Source organism: Mauremys reevesii, linkage group 7 (assembly GCF_016161935.1).
Source record: "Mauremys reevesii isolate NIE-2019 linkage group 7, ASM1616193v1, whole genome shotgun sequence".
NCBI classification, from domain to species: domain Eukaryota; kingdom Metazoa; phylum Chordata; order Testudines; family Geoemydidae; genus Mauremys; species Mauremys reevesii.
Window position 1 is genome coordinate 536,642 of NC_052629.1, and position 27,894 is coordinate 564,535.

Genomic DNA, 27,894 nt, shown 5'->3' on the forward strand with positions numbered 1-27,894 from the left:
GCCCACAAAGCGCTTGCAACCCCTCTCAGCGTGGTATTGTTCACAGACGTCGTAAGTGTACACTCTCTCTGCTAGTCTCCAAATCATTAATGAAGATACTCAACAGAAGTGGACCTAGGACAGATCCCTGCAGACCCCACTCATTACGCCCTTCTAGCTTGACACAGAACTATTTTGTAGCCTTTTTGGCCCACAGCTGCACTTTGAGATGAGCTTGCCGTTGAGCTGGCTACAGTGAGGTACAAGTGTCACTGATACAGTTAATTTACAACCCCATATGGTGCGAGTTGTTCAGTTTCTCCCCTCCCTCCACTGTGCGTTACTTGCATTTATCAACAGTGAATTTCATCTTCCATCATGTTGCCCATTCCTCTAGCTTGATCAGGTCCCTCTGAAGTTGTAGCTTTGTGTTAGCTACAAAATCGCGCCTCCCTGCTCAGCCTCTTTCCGGACCATTAATAAATGTATTGTACAACACGGGCCCACGTACGGCCTGCGGCGACCTTTAGCCAGAATGAAAAGTGACCATTTAAGCATATTCTTTGCTTTCTGTTTCTTGGCCTGTTTTTGATCCATGATGACACTTTGCCTCTCACCCCATGATGACTAGGTTTCACCCACATGAGCCTTGAAGCCCCCCTCCCCCCCAAAATCTGCACACTTCTCCCTGTGCCTTGCTGCCCCTTCCCCCTGGCCTTACCGCCCCCCCCACCCTTCCCCCTGTGCCTTGCTGCCCCCACGTATCCCTCCCCTAGGCTTTGCTCCCACACACAAACACCTCCCTGTGCCTTTCCCCCTCCAACACCCCTCCTTCTCCCTGTGCCTTTCCCCCTCCAACACCCCCCCTTCTCCCTGTGCCTTTCCCCCTCCAAAAATGCACCATCCCCCCCGGCCTTGCTGCCCTCCCACCCTTCCCCCTGTGCCTTCCCCCCGCCCACACAAAACACACCCTTCCCCTGTGCCTTGCTCCTCCTTTCCTCTGGCCTTACCGCCCCCACCCTCCCCTGTGCCTTGCTCCCCCTTTCCTCTGGCTTTGCTGCCCCCCCCCACTCTTCCCCTGGCCTTACCGCCCCACACACACAGAGGGCCGTGCAGTCCTACAGGGCTTAGTTCTGCTGGCTGGGCTGGGCTCCTGGAAGGCGGAGGGCACACACAGGCTGTGCTCTGCTCTCCCTGGGAGGGAGGCGGGCTGTGTCTCTGGAGCTGGGCAGGTGGTGATGACACCCAAGTTACCCACCTACCTCAAGTTCTCCCCTGCTTCGCTCACTTGGTGGGACAGTCTTTCAGGTAGGTCCAGCACGTAGGTCTTCAGGTGGGCCAGCTCCAGGGCTTTCCAGATCTCCTCATCCGAGTACTGGTCAAACGGGTCCAGATTCATCCGTAATGTCCCGGAGAACAAGATCGGGTCCTGCAAGGACAGCACGGGGGTCTCTGCCAGCGCTAGGTCCAGGGCCCTGCCAGCCCCAGAGCCATGGGGTGCTTGTAAGCCCGTTAGTTAGACACAAGGGGGACACCCGCTGCATCTGAGTCTGCTCTGTTTGGCTAGAGCCAGCGCTGAGCTGTTTGTCCAGCCATACAAACTGGCTGCCCAGGGCTGGGCAACGCATTGGCTGGCGGGGCAGGGTTAGTCTCCTACCACGGCTGCTTCACCAAGAGCTTGGCCATGCTGCAGCTCCAACAGCCACAGGCTGAGGGCAGGTCAGCAGCCTGGCGGAGCAGCAAATGCGCCAGCAAGTGGGTCTCCGCAGGCTGGGTGAAGGTTAGTGGCTGAGCCTAGGCTCCCAGCGACAGACCAGCAGGCTGATCCTGGGCCTGGGCTGAACCACATCAGGTACCATTTCCCACAGTGCCCAGGGCAGGGAGACGTGGGGGGGGGGGCATCTGAGCTTTTGCTTCCAGAGCTCAGGTGGTGCCCAGGACGGGCTGTGTCTCCTGTTGCAGCTGCTGTCAGCTCCCCTCCTTCCACACCGAGGGGCTGGGGGCTCTGGCCTGGGCCCCTCCTGCTCACAGTGCCGCACTAGGCTTTGGCTGCCACACGGTAGCAGGTTGGGATAGAGACACCCAGGGCATGGAACTGGCTACAGAGGGGCACAGTGCCCAGCCCACACGTGTGCCCTATGGCAAAATCCCTGGCCACCTGCTGCTAGAGACCAGGCACCTGCCTCTGCCCATGCAGCGCTCACCTGGGGGATGATGGTGAGGCTCTGGCGTAGGTCGTGGAGGCCGATGGTCGATATGTCCACCCCATCAATCACGATCTTCCCTCCTGCAGCCTCCAGGATCCGGAAGAGGCAGTTGGTGAGAGAGGATTTCCCAGCCCCTGTCCTGCCCACAACCCCGACCTGTGGAGACAGCACTCTGGGCAGTTAGACTGCTGGAGCTGAGAAGGCCTGGGGGGTCCCCCTCGCTTTAGCCACAGTGGGCTGGTTTTGCTGTCTCTCCCTCTCACTGGCCTCCTGGTTAGGTCTGTGGCTCTTCTCTGGCTGGCTCCTCTCCTCAGTGTCTGTATGGCAGGGGGTGCCCAGCCCTCGTGCTGCCCACACACACTCACACGCTGACTCCCTGCCGGAGCCCTCGCTCGCTCAGTGCTTCATTCCCCAGGAGTCGCTGTCCTAGAATCTATCCCTGGGTGCTGCTGCCCCTTCCCATTCCCACCTCGCTGTGTCCCCCTGCTCCTCATGGGCTGAGTTCTGGTAGCTCACGGCACTGCTGCCCAGCTTCCCTGCTCTCACATTCTCAGTGAGTGTCAAGCCAGGACAACGCCCCTTCCGGCTGGAGGCTGCCTGGCAAAGAACCTTCTTGGTGTGTAGGGTCAGCTCTGTTGACTCCAGTATCCGGTGGGTTCAGATCCCTGCGTTTGGCCAGGCAGATGGGATGAGACTGACAAACAGAGCACTGCCAGCCGCCACCCTGGACTTGGGAGCAGGCCTTGCTATTTCAACGCGAAGATGAGGGGAGACGGTTGGGAGAGACTCATGAAAGGGCCACACCAGGCTTCCATACTCAAGGCAGAAAACCAGCCAAGCAAAGCTATAGTAAGGACCAGCCAAACACCACAAGGCGAGCGGATGGAGCGCAGGGCGAAAGACAGTACAAATACGAGTGGCGTAGTGGTCAGGTAGATGTTACTGTTAATGAATCCGGCCAATCACGGGCGCTTCCAGTCCTACAGCTCTGTGATTCTGTGTGCTGTTTAGGAGGGACAGGCATAAAGGTAATGGTGGTGGGGTAGCTGTGCTGTTATCTGATTAAAATATGACCCTATAGATCGTTATTGCAACCACTGTTATATAGTTGCAGCAAATCTTGTACAGAGGTGTCTATGGGCAGGTTCTGATTGGCTGGTTATGATTCTGCTCTCTGTATGCAAGTGTCATGTTTGTATTTGAAGTGATAAGTATTGGCTCTATACTTGGAGTTCACATGTTTGCTCCCGGTGTGACACCCACAAGGTAGCACCCAGCACATCTTGGAGAGACTATTCAATGAGTGACCCATCAAAGGACACTTAACTCACAATGGCTCATGGGAGACACCCATCTACACTTAATGGAATGTCGTGCTGTGTCTAGGCAAAATGCGTGGACATGGGACTTGCGCATGTGACTCCAAACTCCAACTTGTTGCTGTAATTTTCCACAGTAAGAACAATGGGATGCCCTTCACATGGCAAAAGCTATAAAAGGCCCTGGAAACACCTCCCTTTTGTCTTCAATCCTGCTTCTTATCTCTGGAAGAACTTTGCTACAAACTGAAGCTCTGAACAAAGATCTGAATGACCCATCCCAGCTGTGGGTGTGCTCCAGAGACTTGACTTAAGCTGCAGTTTATTCCATCACTGCTACAAGCCTGGACCAAGAACTTTGTAATTACTGTATGTATTTGATTCTTTTAACCAATTTTAACTCTCATCTTTATTTCTGTCTTTTTATGAATAAAACTTTAGAGTTTAGATAAGTGATCCAGGCAATTACAGACCTATTAGTCTGACCACAGTTATATGCAAGACTTTGGAACAAATTGTGAAGGAAAGAATAATTAAATTCATGGAGGTAAACAAAAAAGGGGATGTAATGCAATATGAGTTTACCAAAAGTATATTATGCCAGAGTAACCTGCTTTCCTTCTTTGATAAATGACTGATTTTTAGATAAAGGAAATCCAGTGGATCCAATATACTTGGACTTCAGTAAAACATTCAGCACGGTACCTGTGGCATTCTGTGCCTCAAAGCAGCACCCTGGAACCCCCATATCCACCCTTGTCATATAATTATATTTCATAGAAACCATGCCATGTAAAATATCAGATGAACGGTCATGATCTGCTGAAATACATTGTTCTGTTACAATATGTATAGAATTGATATGTATGAAGTTATGAGATTTTGCTGTATGGTTGCTAGTGAAATATGTTGTAAGTCTGAGAGTCTCTTCTACAAGGGTGGTGGGCCCCGCCCAGGAGGGTGTTAACAACCATTAATCAGCAGGGGCATTGTAATCAAGGGATTTACATGGCTATGACTCAGTTGCACAAGCCTACACCTGGGATTGCTTAGCTCTGTGAGGCAGCAAAGCCCACCAGCACATGCCTGGGCTAGTGTCTTCCAAGCACATAGACGAAGGGTATAAAATAGGGGACAATGGCATCATGTTTTTGCCTCCCCCACCCACACTGGAAGCAACAAGAACGCTGAGAAGACACAGACTTCAACTGAGGAGACTGGTCCCAGGCTTGAAAGGGGAAGCCTGTGTATTAGGAATTGTAACATCCAGTGGGGTGAGAAAACTGCTTAATCCAAATACTGCCCAGTCGAATAAGGCTTAAGATTTAGACTGTGCACTTACTTTTTTTTTTTTTTTTGGTAACTATCTCTGACCTTTTATGCCTACCACTTATAATCATTTAAAATCGATCTTTCTGTTGTTAATAAATCTGTTTTATATTTTACCTAAAACAGTGTGTTTTGGTTGAAGTGCTGGGGAACTCTCAGTTCAGTTTACAAAGGCTTGTGTATGTCTCTCCACACTGAGGGAGGGGCACACTGGGTAATAACCTTACACTGGGCAGGCTTCTGACCAGGCAGGACAGAACAGCTCTGGAGTGCCAGGCTGGGGAGCTGAGGGGAATTGACTGGTGCCTTTCTCTGAGTGATTTGTGAGTCGCTCAGGCAGCCGTCATGCAATCTAGCTGGGTGTGGGGCTATTGTGCTGAGCGATAACAACGCCTGGAGGGGTTTGCCGCTTGTCCCTAGCAAAACATTGGAGAGACAGCCCAAGCTGGAGAGTACAGTGGTACCCCAGATCCAGGCTGTACCCCGGGGATCCCGTCACAGTACAACATGGGAAATTACTAATTAGAGAAGATGGGGATTAATACAGGAATTGCAAGGTGGATAAGGAACTGGCTAAAGGGGAGAAGGCAACGCGTTGGGCTGAAAGGTGAACTAGCAGACTTGAGGGAGGTCACTAGTGGAGTTCTTCAAGGAACCAATCTTATTCTGTATTTGTATTAATATTAATGACCTTGGCACAAATAGGAGAAGTGTCCTTGAAGACAGGAGTGACAGATATGGGATGAAATCCAATAATACAAAAGCGTAAGCTCATGTACGTAGGGTCTAATACTAAGATTTTCTGCTATAAGTTGAGGGGCTCATCATTTGGAAGCGACAGAGGAGGAGAGAGACCTGAATGTGTGGGTTGATCACAGGATGACACGCTACCAATGTGATGCAGCTGCAAAAAAGGCAAAGTGATCCTAGGATGTATCAGGCAAGGCGTTTCCGGTGGTGTTAATGCCACTGTACACTGCACTGGTAAGATCTCCTTTGGAATAGCAGGTAAAGTTGTGGCCACCCATGTTCAAGAAAGACGAATTCAAACAGGAACCGGTACAGAGAAGAGCTGCAGGGATGATCCAGGGAACAGAGGGACTATTTTATGAGAGCAGACTGAAAGAGCTTGGTTTTTTTAGCTTATTCAGGCTGGAAATTAGAAGGTTTCTGTCCTGCAGAGGAGTGAGGCATTGGAATAAACTTCAAACAGGAGTTATGGGGGCAAACAACTGAATTAGTTTTGAGAAAGAACTGGGCACATTTAGGAGCGTGATTGTATGACAGGGTTGCTTGTCATGGTTGTTGTGAAGAAGTAAAAAGGGATCTCACAAAACTGGGTGACTGAGCAACAAATGTGGATAAGTGCAAAGTAATGCACATTGGAAAACATAATCCCCACTATACTTACAACATGATGGGGGCTAAGTTAGCTGTTACTACTCGAGAAAGAGATCTTGGAGTCATTGTGGAGCGTCCAGCAGCAGTCAAAAACCTATTATCCCAATTAAGAAAGGGATGGCTAATGTCATATTGCCTCTATATAAATCCATGGTACGCTCACATCTTGAATACTGCATGCGGATGTGGTCACCCCCATCTCAAAAAAGATATATTGGAATTGGAAAAGGTTCAGAAAACAGTAACAAAAAGGATCAGGGCATGGAACAGCTTCCATATGAGAAGAGATTAAAAAGACTAGGATTGGTCATCCCTTTGAAGCATGTGGCACCGACCACTGTCAGAAGACAGGATACTGGGCTAGATGGGCCACTGGTCTGAACCAGTATGGCCATTCTTATGTTCTTATGGTGGGGAGCAGGGCTTGGAAGCCCTGGGGGGGTCCCTTTCAATTTATGTCTCATGTTTCTAAAGCTCATGCTTCAGGGCTTCATTCAGTCACCTGGAAGGGTCAGGAAGGAATGTTTCCTTTCCCTCAATGTATTCTGTGGGTTTTGGTCTGTGGGAGGGGGTGTCTCCTTGTTCTGAACCATCAGGGATGGCAATAGCTGGAGATGAGACACTGGATGTGAGGGGAGAGGGTTCTGAGGTGGCACCAAGCATTCACTCGTTCACGTGCTGGACTGGCTGGTTCTAGCTCCCATGCTAAGGGTCTAACTGGTCACAATATGTGGGATTGGGAAGGAATTTCCCCTGGTCAGATGGGCAGTGACCTTGGGTGTTTTTCACCTTCCTCTGCAGCATGTGGGTCACTTGCCAGGATGATCTTGGTACATCTCACTCAAATCCCTGCCACTGGAGGAGCCTCCGGCACTAGTGCCACGAAGTGTCTCCTCTCCTCTGCTGCGGCACATGATCAAGTCTCCTGAGAGCTGTTAGAGTTTGGTCTAGTTTTGGTTGCTGCTTTGTGGTGGGTGCTGAGTGGGGCTGGTGGCCTGTGATACACAGAGGGTCAGATGAGATGATCTGGTGCTCCCTTCTGGCCTCAAACTCCAGGACTCACTCCAAAATAAACTATCTTCTGGCTCTGATCTGAATCAATGAGGGTTTCAGTCCTGGAATCAAACCTCTGAGGGTCGTCACACCCCCTCACTCCTCCCACCTCTCATCAGCAGCTGACAGCAAAGAACCAGAGGGGTCTGTCGGGGAGGCTCCTCACCTTTTCAGTGCTCCCAATATCACAAGTGAGCCCATGAAGAACCAGCTCCAGCCCAGGTCGGTACCGGACCTGGTAGTCAGTAATCTGGATCTCGCCTTTGCTAGGCCAGCCGGGGGGTGGTCGCTGCTCTGTCACCCAGTGAGCCTGGGGATGTGGGGAGGAGTGTTAAAAGGATGTCTGATAACTGGGGAACTATGGTGCAAAGCACTCTGGGTAGCAACATGCAAATGAAGTGAGATATACAGAGAAGCAGAGGCGCCCAGTTCTCACTGCTCCCTGCACCATGTCCCGCTCTATCTCCCAGTCACCTTCCCATCACCTGGTCTCACCTCATTCTCCACCTCTGTGTACTCATGCACTCGCTCCACCGCCACAATGTTGGTTTCCAGCTCAGATGTCATCCGCACCAGCCAGTTCAGCGTCTGGGTTATCTGCACAGCAGAGACCAGCGGTCCTGATCCTGGAACACCCAAACCCTCCCACCTTCCTGGGGCCCAGTGCCCCTAGCAGGAGCTTCTGCATCCTGACCCCATCCTGCTGTAACACACCAAGCAGCAGCACCCTGAACCTCGCTCCACCCCATCACATCCAGCAGCAATGCCCCTGCCCTGTCCCCACCTCCCAATGGGACAGTCCCCTTCCCAGCCCCATCCTGGCCCAGGCCCCACAGAGGGAGTACCCCTCTCCTGGACCAGCACGCGCCTCCCCCCTCACTATGGGAACATCTCTTTCTTGGCTCCATCCATCCCAGCACCCCGCAGCAGTGTCCCCCTCCCAGCTGGCAGCCCCCAGGAGGAGAGCCCCTTTGATAGCCGAATGTGCAGCAGCACTTTCCAGCTGAAGGCAGGAACCAGCCACCAAAGCTCTGCCGCGTGGAGCAGCCCTGCCCCCTGGATGTCAGCAGGCCCCCGCAGAGCAGAGAGGCCTCGTTCCCCTGAGCGGCTGGACTCACGTTGAGTGCTGAGGAGATGGAGAGCCCGACGATGCCACTCCCCAGATTGTCCCTCGTAATCACGGCCAGGAGAGCCGCAGAGAAAACCACCAGGTTCCCCACAAACTCCAGGCGGACGGCCAGCCACCTGCATCAGGGAGAGCGTTGGCGGTGAGGCGTGGGAGAGAGGAGCCTGCCTGCATCTACGCTCGCATGGTGGGGCACTTACAGTGAGCACTATCAGCGCCATTCCTGGCCACCCAAAACACCCAGCAGGTGCCCAGCGCCACCCCATCCGCTCACAGCACCCAACAGCGCAGTGAACGTCCGTCATAATCCTCCGTTCCTGGCCAAACACCCAGCAGGTGCCCAGCGCCACCCCATCCGCTCACAGCACCCAACAGCGCAGTGAACGTCCGTCATAATCCTCCGTTCCTGGCCAAACACCCAGCAGGTGCCCAGCGCCACCCTCATCTGCTCACAGCACCCAACAGTGCAGTGAACGTCTGTCATAATCCTCCTCCCAGGGCCTCACCATAAATATCCCCCCCAGGCACCTATTTCTCACACAGAACTGCTGCTCTTAATCTCCTACCTGTGGTCTCGATAGTGCCTACTAATCCACCCTGTCACACCCTACCTCATCTGCAAGCAAGCACCCTAATCAAACCCAACTGACAAACAACTGTCTGACCAGCAATATTCTTTCCCAGTAATCACCCAACTCACACTAAGCTGCCCCTGCCAGGCAGTTGGCTGTGCCTCATTTTAAACATTTCCCTCTCACCATCCCCATCTCCTTGTTACATCCTAAATTCTCCCCAAGCCCATCACGCCTGGGTATTACCCTAGTTATTCCCTGGAAAGCCCTTGTGTCATGCCATTCAGCTTCCCTTGTATTTATACATACAACAAATAAAAGGGGGCACAGCTGCAGGCACATCACAGAAGGGGAGGGCGACACCCACTCAGTCAAGGGTGAGAGATCAGTCTCGCCATGTCATCTGGTTACGTCCCCCAGGCTACCAGCCCCACATCAGTCTGATCTGGGTGGAGCTAGTCCTAGCTAGCGTCTCTCCTGGCAATCCCTGACTCCCACAGTCACCTCACGCCCAGGTATGTGCCGGCAGGGATATTACATCTGCGCCTGACCATTTCCTCAACATTACATTGAAAGGGGCTGTGCGTGGTCTCTGCCGAAAGCGAAGGTCTAGCTGATTGTCCTAGTTATTGGGAGATGTTTTATGGAAAACAATTTTAGAGCCATGTAATGTAGGATATTGTGTTCCACATCTGCTGGGAGTGAAAACTACCACTTGAGGAGAAGGCGTCTGAGAGCCCACCAAATCCACATGAGAACAATGGAGGCCCAGGGAGACAGCAGGTGTTTATTTACTGTCTGGAATAGATGCAGGCTGGAGATTTACAATGACAAACAAACTCCAAGAGAGTTGTGGGAAGAGGGGCCATGGGCTCACAGACAATAGGCTATGTTTGTAAAAGAGGAGGAGTGGCCCATGTGCTTAGCCATGACAGGAGAAGAGACTCTGTCGGCCTAGTTCATGAAAAGTGGTGTCATTCATCTTTGAATAATGTATTTGGGGAATGTTTTTATACTATACTCACTAATAAAGAATTTTGTAGTACAAAAAAAAAAAAAAAAGTGGACCCCAGCTTTTTGGACTGGCCAAGTGCTGCAAGAACCAACCTTTGGGTGCGAAATACCTTATTAGACAGAAAAGTAACTTGTGAATAAGTCTAGGCTATAGATTGAGTGTTATGTTTTTCTTTTACTTGTAACCTTATCTTTCCAAATCTTTAGACTTGCTTTGATTTGAATCTTTACCTCAAGCTCTGTTAAATAAACTTCAATTTCTGCCCAAGTACCCAGTGCAGCCAGCCAAGACCCACCCAGAACATCCAGAGGCGGAATGAGGCTCTTCAGATAAGCCAAAGGTCAGGGGAGCCCCAGCTCCTAGTAATCCCCCTCTTCCCCCCATAGCCATCGAAATCACGTCCACTGATTTACTGTAGCTAGTTGTACCCAGCCAAGCCACATGATGAGTGCAGGTCCTGTTGGCCTGTCCCTTTGCGGGTGGAGTAATCTCACCTATTCGAGACAATCCAGGAGTAAACACTTTTCTGGTTCATGTCCATGATCCGGTCGTTGTGCTGCAGAAACCGCTCCTGGTGTCCATAGGCCCTGATCACAGACAGGCCTGACACTGTCTCACCGAAGTGGGAATAGATGGGAGACCTGGTGATGGAATCTAGACGTCTCAGCTGGCGGGATGTGGAGACATAGTAGCGCTGGGACCAGAGAAGCAGCTCCATTACTGCCGTGTGCACCCAGGACCTTCCCACCCATGGCAGGTAGCAGAGACCTCAGTTCTGCTAGGTGTGACTGCAGTGACACATGCTGGGCAGACGGCCCCAGCTGTCACAGCTCTGGGAATGCCCAAGGAAGGAGAGAGGCTGAGCTCTGCCCTGCCCATTGCGCAGAGGCAAAGGCAGGTGGCGGTGAAGCACGCTGAAAGTGCCAGAACCACTCACCAGCAGGAAGAAATAGAAGATGCCCAAGGGAATGATGATGAGAGCGAAGTAGGGGGTGGCCAGGCAGATCATAAGCAGGGTGCTGCTGATGCCCAGAAAGCAGGTCAGCCAGCTACGGAAGGACATGGGGATGGTCTCATCCACGGTAAAGATGTCCTGGGAACAGATGGAGAAGAGGGGAGATGCAGGCAGTGAGGCCAGGCCCTGCGAGACAGGAGGAGGCCAGAGAGCCCTGCACATGCTAAGGGAAGCTCTGATACCACTGCCTTCCAGCCGTGGGGCTCAGCATGCTCCTACTGTCCAGACAGGGAGACTGACACAGAGGGGAAGGGACTTGCCTCATGGGGTATGTCGTGAATCAATGGCACAGCTGGGAAAATGAACGCAGGGCCTTGATTTCCAGCTCCCCATATTCTAACCATTAGACCCCACGTCCTCCCAGATCTGAGACTAGAACCCAGGTGTCCTGGCTCTCTGTGCCCCCCAGCTCTAACCATTAGACTCCACTCCTTCTCTAGCTCTGCATGATTAGAGGCCAGTCAGGTTCCTAGTTTGGTCCCACCTTGTTCACCTCACAAAGCGCTGCTGAGACCTGACCAAATGCTGCCACGTGAGGCTACTGACAACACAGTGGGGCTGTTGGGGAAGGAGTCACGTCTCCACCAGCACAGGAATTGCGCCGGGTGAGGGTTCCTAGGATAAAGCTACTGGCGTTGTAGCAAGAAATGTGCCTGTGAAACGCTCGTAGGAACGTCCCTTTCTCTGCCGCCACCCCTAGCCCTGGTCCCGCCAGGGCAACAGGGCACAGGGTCCCCCCCGGCACGAGCTCTCACCTTGGCGAATCTGTTGACGATGCGACCCGTGGGGGTCGTGTCGAAGAAGCTCATGGGCACTCGCAGGATATTGCTGAGCAGCTGCTGGTGCAGGATGCGGGAGGCCCGGATGGCACCTCGGGTAGCCAGGAGGGCTCCGGCCAGCAGGAAGGCAGCTAGAACGCATGCATGTGCCAGTTAGGGTCAGGCTCACGGGACCCTGGGCCTGACACCCGCCCGGCACACAGGGAGACATCGGGTGCTGGGCTGCCAGGGAGGCCTCAGCCCCCAGCTGCCTGCTCCCAGCTCCCAGGGAAATCTTGGCAACCCCATCCAGCGCACTGGGGGAAATCTTGGGCCCTGGCAACCCTGGGGCCTCAGCAACCCTTCCTGGGCTCTCCAGCCCAAGTGCCCCCAGCTCACAACATCCCATTTAAATTGGGGGGGTCCCCAGACTTACACTGCGCCGTGCCCAGCGCCCCGAAGACCCCGATCCGCATGTCCCGCTGAGAGGTTGGGTAGGTCTGGTTCCAGTACCGCAGCGAGTCGTCGGTCCAGTCACTGAGCCACAGGTTGGACCCCACGAAGGCGGCATATTGTGCAACGTAGGTGATGAAAACCCAGGCAGAGAATCCCCAGCCCACGGCGCGCAGGTACCGCAGGTACAGGGAGAACTTCACCTGCAAAGCAGCACAGCCTGTTGCAGCATCCCACGGAGTCCAGCCGCCGCACGCACCCCTGACGCAGCTACGCCTGCAGGTCACACCTCTGCCCTCCTCACACAGCAGCACTCAACCCCCTCACAGCACCGCCCAGCCCCACCACAGCACTGCCCAGTCCCCCATGCCCTCCCCACACAGCACCACACAGCCCCCCACGCCCTCCCCACACAGCATCACCCCAACTCTGCCCTCCCCAGCACTGCCCGCCCACCCTGCCTTCCCATAACCGGCAGCCCACCCTCCAAACACATCCCGGCAGCACCCCTCCACGCATCCCTCTTCATGCAGAGGCCGGGAGTGATGCAATGGAGGTCAGCCAAGCTGAGGGTCAGTTTTCTCAAGCAACTATTGTGGTTGTAAAGCAGCGAGCCGTGCGGTGGGATTTCACGGTGCCCCCGCCCCCAAGCCATGGGATCCCTTCTCTCACCTTCCCCGTTTCCATGGCCTCCTTCTCAATCAGCCTCTGTCCTGTCACCTCCTCGGCAGGCTGCTTGTCCTTGGGCCCCACCTCACCCGCTTGCAGGGCCTTTCGCAGGGACTTGGTGCTGCGGGTGCTGAGGCTGCAATAGGGCGATTGCTCATCATTAGCAATGGGGCTTGGAGCCACCCTGGCACCCCACCCGCCTCGCCCTGCACTGAGCCTCCTGCTCCAGCATGCTGGCTGCACCGGGATCTGCCAGGGACCAGCCATGGGACTCACTGACTTTGGCGAGAGAAACATTTCAACTGGACCCTTTGGAAATTCCTCCAAGTCCAGCGTTGTTCCCACCCTCTCCAGCTAAACGAGCCCAGCCTCCCGCTCCGGACACACCTTCACCCAGCCAGCGAGCCCCAGACAGGTGCTGACAGCCATCGGGAGACGCCCGAGGGCTGGATGTGTGACATGCAGAAACCGCTGGGTAAGTATGAGTCACCAGTCATACTAGAGGGGAAGCTACTCAGCTGTGCGATCCTGCCCAGTGCATTGTGGCGGAGCAGGGAGGGGTGGGGTTGGGGGGCAGCTTCAACAGGAGAGTGTGGGGGAAGACAGCTGGAGAAACCCTGCAGACAGGAACTCGCCCAGCCTGGGCCGCAGAGCAGAACCATGCCAGGCCCTCTCCGGATCAGCAGCTGAGCAAAGCAGAGGGCCCCGCATGCCATGCAGGCCAGGGAGGCCCCAGAGACCAGGGCTCTCAGACGTTTCCCTCAGGTTCCCCAAGAAGTGAAGCCTCACACAGGGCCCCTCCATCCCAGGAAGCTAAGAAGAGGCCCAGGGCATGGGGAGATGCCTGTATAGGAAGCAGGGAGAGGGAAGGAAAGGGAGAGGCTCGGGATGAGATCTGATGACTGGGGACAGGTTCCTACCTGCGGCTGAATACTCTCTGCTGGATGCTGGCTTCTCTTTTCAGGGTCATGGTCACTATGTCAGCTGGCATGTCCTCCGTGCTAGTCTCAGGGACCCCACCGTCTTGCTCCTCTGCAGCTCCAGCTGAAGCAGCAGACACAGGAGTTAGGAGGCTCCCGGACTGGACGTGGTGTTAGGCATTGAACAGAGAGCAGCACACGGCTCCGTAGAGCAGTGGTTCTCAAACTTCTGCATTGGTGACCCCTTTCACACAGCAAGCCTCTGCACGTGACCCCCTTTACAAACTGAAAACACTTTTTTATATATTTAACACTATTATAAATGCTGGAGGCAAAGCAGGGTTTGGGGTGGAGGCTGACAGCTTGTGACCCCCATGTAATAACCTTGTGAGCCCCTGAGGGGTCACAACCCCCAGTTTGAGAACCCCTGCCGTAGAGCCACGCCTGTGCTGCGTCCTTCTGCACAGCAGCCAAGAGCTGCTGCTGCTGTGACCGAGATGGCAATTTCCTGCAATATCTTCAGGAGCCCTTATTAAATTATGCTCAAGTATCCTCGGGGTCCATTGTATTAAATGGTTTGTGTGTTATTGTGGGCTGGATGTATGTAACCTCTGGAGTGGGGAGATGTAAGTCCTGGGGGCTCAAAGGACTATATCAAACAATGTGTCGGACTAGAACAGACTCAGACCAAAAAGTGTGGAGTGGAATATCCAGGGCGCGGGGAATCCCCACCTCCAGTGATGCAAACCCCAGCCCCTGAGGAGGGACCACTGTCTGCTGATCACTCTCGCTGTCCTCTGACAGGTTCCTAGCTCTCTCCCCTGAAGCAGCTGGTGCTGGTGGCCCCTGCTGGAGATGGGGTACTGGATGCACAGACCCCTGCTCTGAGCTGGAGTCCCTAGGAGTAAGGGTGCAGCGTTCTCTAGGTGGAATTGTCCCAGTCCTTGCCAGGGCCTGTCTTGGGGAGACCACAGGCCTTTTCTGGCTTTGCAGGACTGCACAGTGTGCTTAGGTGGGTTGCTGGGTTCGCTCCCAGCCACAGAAAGGGGAACGCCCAAGTAGCAAGCTGAGCGCGTCTCCCAGCTGCAGCGCTGGACTCTGGGGATCGAGCTCCAGCCAAGCTCAGCAGGGAAGGAGAAGAGACCACGCTCTGGGAACCATGGTGGGTGGGAAGGTTCACAGCAGGGGTTTGGGCGCGGTTCCTGCATAGCCACATCAATCTTCCTGCTGACTCATACTGAGGCAAGACTAGCCGAGTCACATGGCTCCAGTTCAGGAGGAGGCAGGGTTGGAGTGGCCCCCTGAGGCAGAGGGAAAGGGGCAGAAACAGAAGGGCCCTGCAGAGACAGACCCAAGCTCCGGAGACAGCGTAGGCCGAGGCTCTCTTTGTATTAGTGTTACCCTCATTAACAGAGGCAAACCCCAGGTGGGTGAAATTTAATGTGGATAAATGTAAAGTAATGCACATTGGAAAAAATAACCCCAACTATACATACAATATGATGGGGGCTAATTTAGCTACAACGAGTCAGGAAAAAGATCTTGACGTCATCGTGGATAGTTCTCTGAAGATGTCCGTGCAGTGTGCAGAGGTGGTCAAAAAAGCAAACAGGATGTTAGGAATCATTAAAAAGAGGATAGAGAATAAGACTGAGAATATATTATTGCCTTTATATAAATCCATGGTACGCCCACATCTCGAATACTGTGTACAGATGTGGTCTCCTCACCTCAAAAAAGATATTCTAGCACTAGAAAAGGTTCAGAAAAGAGCAACTAAAATGATTAGGGGTTTAGAGAGGGTCCCATATGAGGAAAGATTAAAGAGGCTAGGACTCTTCAGTTTGGAAAAGAGAAGACTAAGGGGGGACATGATAGAGGTATATAAAATCATGAGTGATGTTGAGAAAGTGGATAAGGAAAAGTTATTTACTTATTCCCATAATACAAGAATTAGGGGTCACCAAATGAAATTAATAGGCAGCAGGTTTAAAACAAATAAAAGGAAGTTCTTCTTCACGCAGCGCACAGTCAACTTGTGGAACTCCTTACCTGAGGAGGTTGTGAAGGCTAGGACTATAACAATGTTTAAAAGGGGACTGGATAAATTCATGGTGGCTAAGTCCATAAATGGCTGTTAGCCAGGATGGGTAAGAATGGTGTCCCTAGCCTCTGTTCGGCAGAGGATGGAGATGGATGGCAGGAGAGAGATCACTTGATCATTGCCTGTTAGGTTCACTCCCCCTGGGGCACCTGGCATTGGCCACTGTCGGTAGACAGATACTGGGCTAGATGGACCTTTGGTCTGACCCGGTACGGCCTTTCTTATGTTCTTATGAGTTAGGGCTGTCTCCTTCCCTCCCCCCAACACTGGGGCGCTCTGGGCATATGTAGCACAAAACAGGATCCATGGGCACTCTATGAAGGGCACCTGAACAAAGCTGACCCTGGGCTCAGCACCTGCCCACATACCTGTGGCCTCCCCCTCGGGGGTGCTGCCCTCCTGGCTTCCATACGTGCTCAGGAGCTGAGCAAAGGCCCCCCCGTTAGCCAGCAAGGTGCTGTAGGAGCCCTGCTCAGACACGGCACCGGCCACCAGCACCACAATCTCATCCGTCCTTGGCAGGAAACTGACACTGTGCGTCACCAGGATCCGCGTCTGCAACGAAGAATGGCACAGAGGTTACAGGGCACAGCAGCTACAGGACTCCCCCCACCCCATGCCCCTGGCTGGAAACACATGCCACCCCCACCTCCGGCTGGGGACCCATAGGGCTCCGCCTCACCCACCCCTGCCCCTGGCCGGGGACCCGCAGGGTCTCCTCTTGCCCACCCCTGCCCCTGGCCGGGGACCCGCAGGGTCTCCCCTTGCCCACCCCCGCCCCTGGCCGGGGACCCGCAGGGTCTCCCCTCGACCACTCCCGCCCCCGGCTAGAGACCCGCAGGGCTCCCCCTCGCCCACTCCCACCCCTGACTGGGAACCTCCCGGGCTCCCCCTCACCCACTCCTGCCCGCGGCTGGGGGGACCCACCAGGCTCCCCATCATGCCCCTTCAGCCCCACCTGGGGATGCACAGGGTCCCCTTGCCCTCCCCCACCCCTGGCTGGGGACCTGCGGGGCACTCTGTCATCTACCCTCACCGCTGGCTGGGGATGCACAGGGCACCCCTCCTCCACTCACATCCCCAGTGGACAGCCTGGAGGGGTTCCTGTCGCCAACTGCACAGAACTGCCCACCCAGCCAGCCCCTCGTTCAAGCCACTAAGAGGCTTCCCTGGCCACAGAGGGGGCCAGACCAGAAGTGCCCCAGACGAGGGTTGATGGGGGGCATCTCCTGAGGGGGGACTGCTCCCTGTCCCGATCAGCTCGGGGCTGTTCTCACCTTGCCCTGCAGCAGCCCGTCCGGCCCCAGCACCTGTTCGAAGAGCTGCTTTCCCACGTGCGCGTCCACGGCCGACAGGGGGTCGTCCAGCAGGTAGATATCTGCATCGCTGTACACAGCCCGAGCCAGGCTGACCCGCTGCTTCTGGCCACCACTCAGGTTAATGCCCTGGTGGGGAAAGCACCCGACCGTAAGTCCTGGGGCTCTCCCTGCACCCCAGTGTGCTGACTGAGGGGAGCTCAGTCCCCCCCACCCAGCCCCGTGTTCTCCAGACAGACCCTGAGCACCACATGCTCCTATGCCCTCTGCACCCCCACCCTCCCCTACCCACATGTTCTCCAGACAGCCCCCCCAGCCTCACACGCCCTCTGCACCCCCACCCTACCCCCACACGCTCCTACGCCCTCTGCACCCCCACCCTACCCCTACCCGCTCCTACGCCCTCTGCACCCCACCCAGCCCCATGTTCTCCAGACAGCCCCCAGCCTCACACGCCCTCTGCACCCCACCCTACCCCACACGCTCCTACGCCTCTGCACCCCACCCTACCCCCACACGCTCCTCGCCTCTGCACCCCACCCAGCCCCATGTTCTCCAGACAGCCCCCCAGCCTCACACGCCCTCTGCACCCCCACACGCTCCTACGCCCTCTGCACCCCCACCCAGCCCCATGTTCTCCAGACAGTCCCCCCAGCCTCACACGCCCTCTGCACCCCCACCCAGCCCCGTGTTCTCCAGACAGACCCTGTGCACCACATGCTCCTACGCCCTCTGCACCCCCACCCTCCCCTACCCACATGTTCTCCAGACAGCCCCCCCAGCCGCACATACTCACTGCCCCCCCCCCCCAACCCCACAGGCTCCAGACTGACCCTGAGCACCACATGCTCTGATGTCCTCTGCACCCCCACAGGCTCCAGACAGCCCCCTCCAAGCATCTCACGCTCTCTGCCACCCCCACTCACCCCATGCTCCAGACAGAGCCTGAGCACCGTATTCTCTGCACCCCAGCCCCCTATCCCACCCCGTGCTCCAGACAGCCTCCCTGTGCCCCATATGCTCTCTGAACCCCCATCCCCACGAGCTCCAGACAGCCCCCACCCCGAGCGCCACACATTCTCTGCCACCCCCTCGAGCTCCAGATACTCCCCAAGTGTCTGCCATCATTGCCTCCCAAATACACACCCCGGGGCTGCTGCTTCTACCACCAAAGATTCCTCCTCAGCCTCGGATGCCCATGCACCTCCCCAACTCCGCATACATCTTCCTCCTCTTCTACCTTCCTCATACACCCATGAGCCACCCATTCCTGCTACCACACGACCCTCGAGCTTCATACACTCACAACACCCTCCACCCTCTCTGAGCCACCCCCAGACAACTCCCCCTCTCCTATCCCCCACCTCCTCCCCAGGACACCTCCTCCCAGCCTTCCCCTCCCATCACACTTCCTTCCCCGACATGGCCAGTGCCATCACCTTCTCTCCAATCTCCGTGAGGTCACCTCCAGGGAGCAGCTTCAGGTCTGGAAGGAGAGCACAGGCCTCCACAACCCGCTGGTACCTAGCCTCATCCAGTTCCGACCCAAAGAGAATGTTGTCCTTCAGCGTGGCGTTCTGTATCCAGGCCTGCTGGGGAACGTAGGCCACAGAGCCCTGGAGGGAAGAGCCCAATCACAGCTGCCTCATGCAGTCAGCGCAGGACTTGGGCCCTGGACTAGGGGCTGGGGGAGATGGGCCCGGGGTGGGAGCAGTCACATCAATATCTTAGAACTGGAAGGGACCTCAAAAAGGTCATTAAGTCCAGCCCCCTGCATTCACTAGCAGGACCAAGTACTGATTTTTGCCCCAGAACCTTAAGTGGCCCCCTCAAGGATTGAACTTACAACCCTTGGTTTAGCAGACCAATGCTCAAACCACTGAGCTATCCCACCCCCACAAGGCTCTGTACAAGGAACTAGACAAAGCCAAGATGAGGTTGTGACACTGGCAGACCAGGTGCCAGCTCATGCCAAGGCCTCTAGGCCTCAACTGAACACTGACCAATACATTGCTGGAAACCAGCCTGGCTCAGCTCTGTGTCGGCATTGTTCAAATAAAGATTAAGCGTATGAGCATGTGGTCAGACATTATGAAATGCTGGTAGGAACTGCATGTAGTAATCTCACTTACAACATCTGTACCCCACATTATGAGGTTATATTGAGCATTTACTTTGTAATCCTCTGTAACTGTCTACCTTGCGAACCAGGAACGAAGGATTAACGAATGTAAGATGCTGGCTTCCTACTGAAGTGGTTAGGCCCTGCCCCCCAAGAAAGCCCATTGAAACAAAGGAGACATCATGGAACATCAGAGGACAAAGCTTGGTTAATTGCTCCCCCAACTCCCAGAAAGGGGGCTCATTCCATCAGCTTGAGCTCTGGGGGAAGATGATAAAAATTCCTGCCAAAGAAGCAGCTGGAGCCTTTATATCGCTTGGACTTTGAGGGCAAGGGTTACGGGGCATAAACAAAGATCCCTGGTGCTTTGCCTGGGTGAGCCCTAAAGGACACACTGAGCTTGCTTATTCTAGAAGCTTCTATTACTTTTTGAAACTTTAGACTGGAACCCATTTGCATGTTTGTTTATTTGCTTTAGCCCTGTAAATAACACTCATTTATTTTTCTTAGTTAATAATCTTTAGTTAATGTATTACAGAATTAGCTACAAGTGGGGGAGGGATAGCTCAGTGGTTTGAGCATTGGCCTGCTTAACGCAGCATTGTGAGTTCAATCCTTGAGGGGGCTGGGACTTAGGGATCTGGGACAAAAATCAGTATTTGGTCCTGCTAGTGAAGGCAGGGGGCTAGACTCAATGACCTTTTGAGGTCCCTTCCAGTTCTAGGAGATAGGTATATCTCCAATTATTATTATTGTTGTCTTTGGTGTTAGCTCTAAGCTGCAATTGACCTGAGGTAAGTGACTGGTCCTTTGGGGCTGGGGGTAACCTGAATGTTGTTGTGATTTTTGGTGTAAGAGACCATCTATCACAAAGGCAAGTTTACCTGGGTGACAAGACAGATCAGAGTATCCAAGGGGACTGACTGTCTGAGACTCCCTGGTTAGGCTGTTATAGTGCCGGAGGAGTTTACACTTGATACTTGGCTGGTGAAATAATAGAATCGTAGAACTGGAAGGGACCGTGTCTAGTCCTGTCCCCTGCACTCACGGCCGGACTAAGTATTATCTAGACCATCCCTGACAGGTGTGTGTCCAACCTGCTCTTAAAAACCTCCAATGACAGAGATTCCACAACCTCCCTATATAATTTATTCTAAGGCTTAAGCACCCTGACAGGATGTTTTTCCTTATGTCCAACCTAAACTTCTCTTGCTGCAATTTAAGCCCATTGCTTCTTGTCCTGTCCTCAGAGGTTAAAGAGAACAATTCTCCCTCCTCCATGTAACAACCTTTTATGTACTTGAAAACTGTTATGTCCCCTCTCAGTCTTCGCTTCTCCTCTCCAGATTAAACAAACCCATTTTTTTCAATCTTTTCTCATAGCTCATGTTTTCTAGACCTTTCATCATTTTTGTTGCTCTTCTCTGGGATTTCTCCCATTTGTCCACATCTTTCCTGAAACGTAAGTACAGAACTCACAACCAGTATGGGGTTTGTGCTCTGGTTCTTAACAGACAGCTTGGCAGAGCGGATAATTCCTGTGACATTCAACGTGCTGCAGGGTAAATGTTGTTCACCGCATCTCCCCAGGACTAGGCTAGGACCCTAACTAGCCTTTCCACCCTACAGACCAAGGGTTTTGCTCTTACTTCCATGAGCTGGGTGGATATTTGTCCATGGCATCAAGCTGCCATGTGATCGGTCATGACAGTGGATGTCTGGAGCTTCCACGCCAGCAATAGCATGAAGTGTGTGAGGGAGGACTGAAGGGTATTGGCAGTCGGGTAGGGACGATTTGAGTAGTTGGGGGCTGCAGATCAGGATTGAGTGGCATCGGAAAGATATGCATGCGGAGAACCCAGGGCTGGAAGAGCAGCGGGGCTGTGGGGCAGGGCTGAGGGGCACCAGCAGAGCTAGAAGGTGTCCCAGAGCTGGTATACCAGGGAAATCTGCAAGTCATGACCGAGGCGACCTGGCCTGGATCCTGGCTGGGTGGGGTGGGGTGGGATGGGGCTTGGCATTGCTGTTAACATCTCTGCCTGGGGTGGGCACTCTTAAGTGCCTCCCAGGATCTGACGGCAGCTCATGGGGCCTCCTCCACCCAGGGCAGCTCCTCTCACCTGGATGTTAATGTGCCCCTTGAGGTTTTCCATCTCTCCTAGCACGGCTGACACCAGTGAGGATTTCCCTGAGCCCACAGCCCCAACCACAGCCACCAGGTGCCCAGGCTTGATATCCAAAGTGACCCTGGAAGGATGAGAGAGCTGGGACTCAGAGCAGCGCTGAGCAGCTACCAGGGATGTAAATAACGTGTAAAAACAATAACCATGTAACCAACTGAAATTCTGTCGGTTACATGGCTAAACGTTTAACTGGGGAATTAGGGGTGCAGGGGCTGCTGCAGCATCCCAATGTTTTAGGCGGGGCCCCGCTGCCGCCCCGTGCCCAGAGATCCCTGCTGCTGCCCCTGCGCCCAGCATCCCAGTGCACCCAGCATCCTTGGGCGGAGTTTAATTGTTAACAGAAACTTATAAGCCTCAAGCTTATTGGTTAACCGGTTAAACTTTTACATCCCTAACACCTACGTTATCCAGGCTAAACGCAGGCTCCTTCACGGACTCCTGCATCTCCTGGACTTGCCACCCGGGCCTTGCACGTGTTTGGAAACGTCATGAAAGGGCCCAGACCATGTGGCCAGCGAGAACATGCCAGCGAAGCAGGTGTTTCCAGCTGCCCGTGTCTCTGCTTTGGGGGATGTGTGCCCTGCAGTCCCAGGCCCCACTGGGGGCTGTGTTCCACCCATGACAGCACAGGGCGATTGCCTGGCAGGTCAATAACAGAGAAGGGAGCCCCCCAGCACAGCACCAGGCCCCGGACGCAGCACACTCACTCTCTGATCACAGGCTCGGCACCCTGCTCCCAGGCAAAGGAGGCCTCGGAGAACTGCATCGCGCAGTCTGCCAAGAGAATGGGCAGTGCGTCAGAGACTGGGTGGGGGACAGCTCCCTCCCCAGCCCAACCCCAAAGTCAGTGTGTCCAGCTCCCAGGAGCCACCAGCCCACTCAGGGGCTCCTCCTCATGCCTAGTGGATCCTGGATTTGGGCCGATGGGGGAAATTCTCCCCAAAGGGCCCTGCACATGAGGGGAGGGTTGTTGTACCACAGGACCCTGCAAACCAGGTGCCCCCCACATGCAGTGTATCTAAGGGCCCCACACATGGGGTAGGAATGGAGGAGGGATTGTGCTTGGGGGCCCCACACATGGGGTGGGAGTGGGGGGGTGGTTGTGCCCAAGTGCCCCCCACATGCAGTGGTGCTGATGGGGAGTTGTATCTGAGGGCCCTGCACACCCATGATGTGGCAGCAGGCCCACCAGAGACACACCAGGGCCCTGCTGTGAGTCCTGGCAGTTTATTTACCAACACTGGGGTCACGTCGTATGGCTGAGGGGTCCAGGTTGCCACTCCCCAGGTACCGCTCCAGCCGCTCGGTGGACACGCTGGTCTGTAGGAAGCAAAAGGGGATGTCACACAGGTGAGACACAAAATCCATCCGAGTGGGGTAGAGAGCTCCAGAATCTTCCTGCCCAACCCTCACACCCTGGGGGCAGCTCCCCAGTTCTGTATTTCCCAAGAGACTGAACAATAAGGCAGGGACCGTATGTCTGTGTATGCAGCACCCAGAAGAGAAGGTTACTCCCCCTGTGCAGTAACTAGGGGTCTTCAAGATGTGTGTCCTTATGGACCCTCCCCTGTAGGTGCAGCAGCACCTCCTGTGCCTGGGATCGGAGATCTTCGATAGTAGCGCCCACTGGGCTGCACATGTGCTGCTCCCCGTCTCACACCATCTATATAGCGCTCTGCGGTCCAACCACCCTCAGTTCCTGCTGTGCTGCAGAGTCTATGTTTGAACTCCGAAGCAGAGAGGAAGGAGGGTAGGTAGTGGAGCACCTGTAGGGGGACACATCTCTCAGAACCTCCATTACTGCATAGGAGGAGTAACCTTTCCTCCTTCTTTGAGCGATGTCGCTATGGATGCTCCACTGTAGGTGACTGCAGAGCAGTGCCCCTAGATGGAAGTGACCTCGGAGTGATGCCTACTAAGGCTAATAGGACACCGTGTCCTAGTCGGGCACCTGATGCCACGTTGTGGGTAATTGCATAGCGTTGGCTAAAGGCGTCAGTTTCAGTTGTCAGTTGTCAGCGTCAGTTGGCAAGTGTCAGTAATTGGCACGTTGTTCAGGCATGCTCCCGGCTTCAGCCCCACAGGGGGTGCCAGGGCTCAGCGCACCGGGTTTCAGCTGCAGGGCCCCATGGCCCCCCTGAAAGGCTCGTGGACCCCCAGGGGACCGCGGACCCCAGATTGAGAACTGCTAGCATAGGTGCCAAGGGCTTGCTTGGTGCTGGCAGTTTAGTTGGTGCCACTGAGGATTATTTTCATTGAAGCAGTGGGTACCACTTTTGAAAGTCTTACACTGTCTTTCTCAATGCCAAGAGACAATGTTTCCACCTGTGATCCTGCCTGTTTAGGGTCCTTGGACCTGTCCTTCGCACCGGTATTGGAGGTGCCCAGACAGTCACAGGAGCTGTCTCACGTCTGTAGCCGCAACATCCTCAGAGCTCGCCGGGGATGCCTTTTTCTGAGGCTGCTCCTTAGAGGGGGAGCTAGTGGCCCTTTTTTTTTCACCTGGGCGGGAGAGGGTGGGTTTCCATATGGTCATCAGCGAGTGAGGGTTGGCTGATGACTGTATGGATGGTGAACACCGCACAGGAGAGGTATCAGGGCCAGGGTCTGGGGCTGGTCGCAGAGAACCCTCCATGAGTACAAGTTTTAGCCTGGTCACAGGCCTTCAAGTTGAGGCAGCAGGTACACTTCTGAGAGACATGTCCCTCACCGAGGCAGCGTGTGCACCAGGAGTGACCGTCGCTCACGGGGATGGCTTCACAACAAGAGAGGCACCTCTAAACCTGGGGGATCTGGGCATAAATGAGCAGAGAGAGTTTCCCCATCGGGAAAGGTGTATTAAAAAAGGGAAACCTATGCTAAGCTAAAGAATAATGGGGAGGAAAGAGCAATGGAATTTTTTTTTTAGGAGGAAGAAAAATGAAAGGAAATCCGTCTTTTACTGCTATTACTACAGGCTAGGGATGTCTGAAGGGCTCTGCTCAGGATCCCATCCCAGACCAAGGGCGGCTGAGAAGAAACTGAGGGTGGTTGGACTGCACAGCGCTATACTGACACCGCTCAAGGGGCGAGACGGGGAGGAGTGCATGTGCGGCCTGACGGGCGCTGCTACCAAAGATCTCCAATCCCAGGGCAGGAAGTGCTGCTGCAACTACAGTGGAGCGCCCAAAGGGACACTACTCGAAGAACTGCAGCTCCAATCCTGGCAGGGCCTCTGGGTGCCACCGCAACACACGCAAACCAGAGAGGAAATAAATTAGATGCCGGTCGGGTATGGAGCCCTGCAACCCAAGTCCTCCCGCTCCCCACTGAGTCCTGCAACCAGCACTCTGAGCCCTGTGCCCCACATGCTGATTCCTTCGCCCAAAGACTGGCCACTCGAGCTCCCTGCCCTGAGCCCCACTCGCCGAGCCTGAACCATATGATGCATTTGGGGGTTAACAAAAGGGCCCAAGACTCAACCCTCCTTCTCTCCGCCCTGCCCCGGGTGCTCACCTGCACCAAGGAGGAGATGACCACGGGCAGCATGGTCATGGGGAAGCGCAGCACATTGAAGAGGGAGATGGAGGTAAATGCCTTCTGTGCATCTAGGAGGTTCTTCTCATCCACCATGACGTAGACGGCGAAGCTGGCCACAGAGACCTGGGGGCAGGGGGTGTTAGAGCCACAGCCCCTCTGCCACTGCAGTCACGCCCTCACCCCCACCCCACTGCGCTGGGCTCCCGCTGGAGTTCCACCCCCATGTACACCCCACCTTGTGCTCCTGCCTGGCATCCCATCCTCCGCATGCAGGGGCACGTGCTCAGGCCAGGGGTCCCATCTCCCAGTGCTCCTTCTGGGGCCCCAGCCAATGTGTCCCCCCCACAGCGCTCCAGCTGGGGGACCCACCCAGAGCTCTTGTTGGGGTCTCCCCGGAAGAGTGGACAGTGGACAATAAACATGCTGGTGCTTTGCCTGCCTTCCCTGGGACAGGCGTCCCGCCCAGGGGCAGGTCCCAGTCCCTGATCACAGGGAAGTAGTATGGGATGGTGGGGGGAATGGGCACATTACTCCCTGTCCGCAGCCTGTCAGCCCCTGGGCACATCCCACCCCCGAACCTCAAAGCCTGATCCCCCTTCCCCTCCCGCAAAACCACCTGTGAATCCACGCCCACAGCCTTATCGCCCTGGGCACATCCCAATCCCTCCTGCCACCCAGGAGGCAGCCCCACCTCCAGCCCCATCTCCCCAGGGGCCTCCCACCATCTCCATCCCTCAGCACTCACCAAGAATGGGGCACAGGAGAAGATGAAGATGGAAAAAGCCTGAAGGTTGGTAAAGTGCAGCAAACCCTTCAGCTCACGCACCCGGATCTCCCCAACCTGTCGCTCAAACGAAGGCTCCCAGGCGAACAGCTTCAGAATCTGAGCGACACCCAGAATAAGCGGATCCTGGTCCCCCAGCGGCCAAGGCTCATCTCACCTGCATGCAGCACCTTGTCCGCCGGCCCGGGGTCCTGCTCTCCTGCCTGCAGCCCCACCCATAGGTAGCTGCACAACCAGCCAGGGGCATTATGGGGGTCACCTTCCTGGACCCATGCAGCAAATCCTTTACCATCACATGCCATCAACTCGGGGGACGGGGAGCACTGCCAGCTCTGCTGCCATGCAGAGAAGAATGGGCCCCCATGTGCCATGGGGAGAGGATGGCCAGGCAGCAACTCCAGGTGTCCTGGTGGGAGGAGGGCAGCCAGGCATGCCCCTAATGCCCTGGAGGGGGAGGGGCAGCCAGGCACTGGGGGTTGGGGCCCATGGTGCTCACCTTGATCCCACTGAGGATTTCATTCATTATTTTCATGCGCTGATCCTTGTTCTTCATGTTCTTCATCTGCCAGTGAGAAAGGCGAGTTGGATCCCCAGCCCAATGCAAACAGCAGCTCCGAAAACCCAGGAGCTCCACAAATGCCCCATCTCGGCCCCAGGCTCATTCATCTCTCATCTGCCTTGCCAGCGCTCCCCACCTGCAGGCCCCACCCCTGGACTCCTGTCTATTCCTGGCGGGCCACCTCTCCCATTGGCAGGGGCTGGACCAGTACAGGTGCAGAAGGGTCAGCTCATTGGGCTGAGGTCTCTGCTGGAGTCTGGTGCTCCACAGAGCAGCGTAAGGAGGCAGCCCCAAGCAGGCTCTGCATTTCCTCTCTCGGTCCCCACCTACATTCCCACTCTGGAGAGCCACTGGCAGCGTGCGGGGCACTGGAGGGAAGAGGCCGGGGTGGCTGGTGAATGGGGAGGCTTAGGGGGAGAGGGGCAAGGAGGAAGCCTTTGCCAGGCCAGCCCAGGGAGTGGACCCTGCCCAACCGCTGACCTGAATTCTTCTGGCCTTGGTGGCCAGGACAGCGTTGATGGGGATCAGCAGCACCATGACCCCGATCCCTGCCAGGACGGAGGGGCCCAGCTCCCACCACAGGAAGATAATGGACAGGGCAATCTGTAGCGGCGCCGACCACAGCTGGTGGATGAAGCTGGCCAAGTCCATGAACCTCTGGGCGTCGGCGGACATAAGGTTCACTGTCTCACCCTGGGTGTACTCCTTGCGGGTGGCGTTGGAGACAGTGAGTGCCTAGGGTGGACAGCACAGTCACCAGGGGCCAGGCCAGTCCCCATCCTCTGCTGCGTGTGAAGTCTAGGCCTAAAGCATCAGAGTAGCTCCTGGTGGTTGCCCACCTTCCTGCACTGACTCCTGAGTGCTGGCTCTTGGCTACAGAGCCACTCCTCCTCGCCGGGCCTCCAACCCGGCTCTGGGGACCGCTGCACTGCTGTGGGTAAATGCCTCCCACCAGCACGTCACTGCACAGAGATCACAGCAGGGAGCCGGCCTGGCGCACATGGCTCTTACTGCATGGCTCCCGGCAGGTAACCCCCAGGATGTCCAAAGCCCCCAGCTCCTACACCGGGGAACAAAGGCCCAGCCCATAGGTGCCCTTAGAGGAGAGGCAAAGACACGGGAAGAGGGAAGTGTATTGTGGGACAGGGCTTGTGGGGGGGCGGGGAGGCCCCACACGCCATCCTGGCAAAGCTGATGGGGGTACCCACACTGACCTTCTTGTAGACAGCGGCCATGAGTGCCGTGCGCAGGCTCATGCCCAGCAGGAAGCAGAGCTGAAAGTACTGCTGCAGGCAGATCGACTGGACCAGCGCGGTTACAAACAGCAGCAAGGCGTAGAGGTAGCCCTGCCAGGCATACGCAGTGGGGTCCGCAACAAAGGAGATCAGCAGTCTGACGGCCAGAGCAGCCAGTGAGACCAGCCAGGCATGGGGAGACCTCTGCCCCACAGAGACCATCCCTCAGGGACACCACCACCGCAGCCCGCATAGA

The 27,894-nt window shown here is 55.3% G+C and overlaps 1 protein-coding gene across 4 annotated transcripts in view; it reads right to left on the reverse strand.

Moving 5' to 3' along the window:
• Nucleotides 1-27,894, reverse strand: part of ABCC2 (ATP binding cassette subfamily C member 2) — a 53,020-nt gene that overhangs the window by 4,053 nt on the left and 21,073 nt on the right. Inside the window, exons 9-30 of one of the 4 annotated variants that reach the window (XM_039546443.1) lie at nucleotides 27,618-27,795; nucleotides 26,884-27,138; nucleotides 26,341-26,406; nucleotides 25,806-25,943; nucleotides 25,037-25,183; nucleotides 22,777-22,861; nucleotides 22,249-22,315; nucleotides 21,479-21,605; nucleotides 18,676-18,852; nucleotides 17,198-17,365; nucleotides 16,289-16,475; nucleotides 13,817-13,940; nucleotides 12,900-13,032; nucleotides 12,211-12,430; nucleotides 11,772-11,926; nucleotides 10,939-11,094; nucleotides 10,496-10,695; nucleotides 8,407-8,533; nucleotides 7,784-7,885; nucleotides 7,455-7,598; nucleotides 2,184-2,342; nucleotides 1,242-1,408 (exon numbers count right to left, since the gene is read on the reverse strand). In XM_039546443.1, coding sequence (XP_039402377.1) covers nucleotides 1,242-1,408; nucleotides 2,184-2,342; nucleotides 7,455-7,598; nucleotides 7,784-7,885; nucleotides 8,407-8,533; nucleotides 10,496-10,695; nucleotides 10,939-11,094; nucleotides 11,772-11,926; nucleotides 12,211-12,430; nucleotides 12,900-13,032; nucleotides 13,817-13,940; nucleotides 16,289-16,475; nucleotides 17,198-17,365; nucleotides 18,676-18,852; nucleotides 21,479-21,605; nucleotides 22,249-22,315; nucleotides 22,777-22,861; nucleotides 25,037-25,183; nucleotides 25,806-25,943; nucleotides 26,341-26,406; nucleotides 26,884-27,138; nucleotides 27,618-27,795 — 3,282 coding nt within the window. The remainder of the gene's footprint in view (nucleotides 1-1,241; nucleotides 1,409-2,183; nucleotides 2,343-7,454; nucleotides 7,599-7,783; nucleotides 7,886-8,406; nucleotides 8,534-10,495; nucleotides 10,696-10,938; nucleotides 11,095-11,771; nucleotides 11,927-12,210; nucleotides 12,431-12,899; nucleotides 13,033-13,816; nucleotides 13,941-16,288; nucleotides 16,476-17,197; nucleotides 17,366-18,675; nucleotides 18,853-21,478; nucleotides 21,606-22,248; nucleotides 22,316-22,776; nucleotides 22,862-25,036; nucleotides 25,184-25,805; nucleotides 25,944-26,340; nucleotides 26,407-26,883; nucleotides 27,139-27,617; nucleotides 27,796-27,894) is intronic. The other 3 variants (XM_039546446.1, XM_039546445.1, XM_039546444.1) reach the window with 3 other exon arrangements.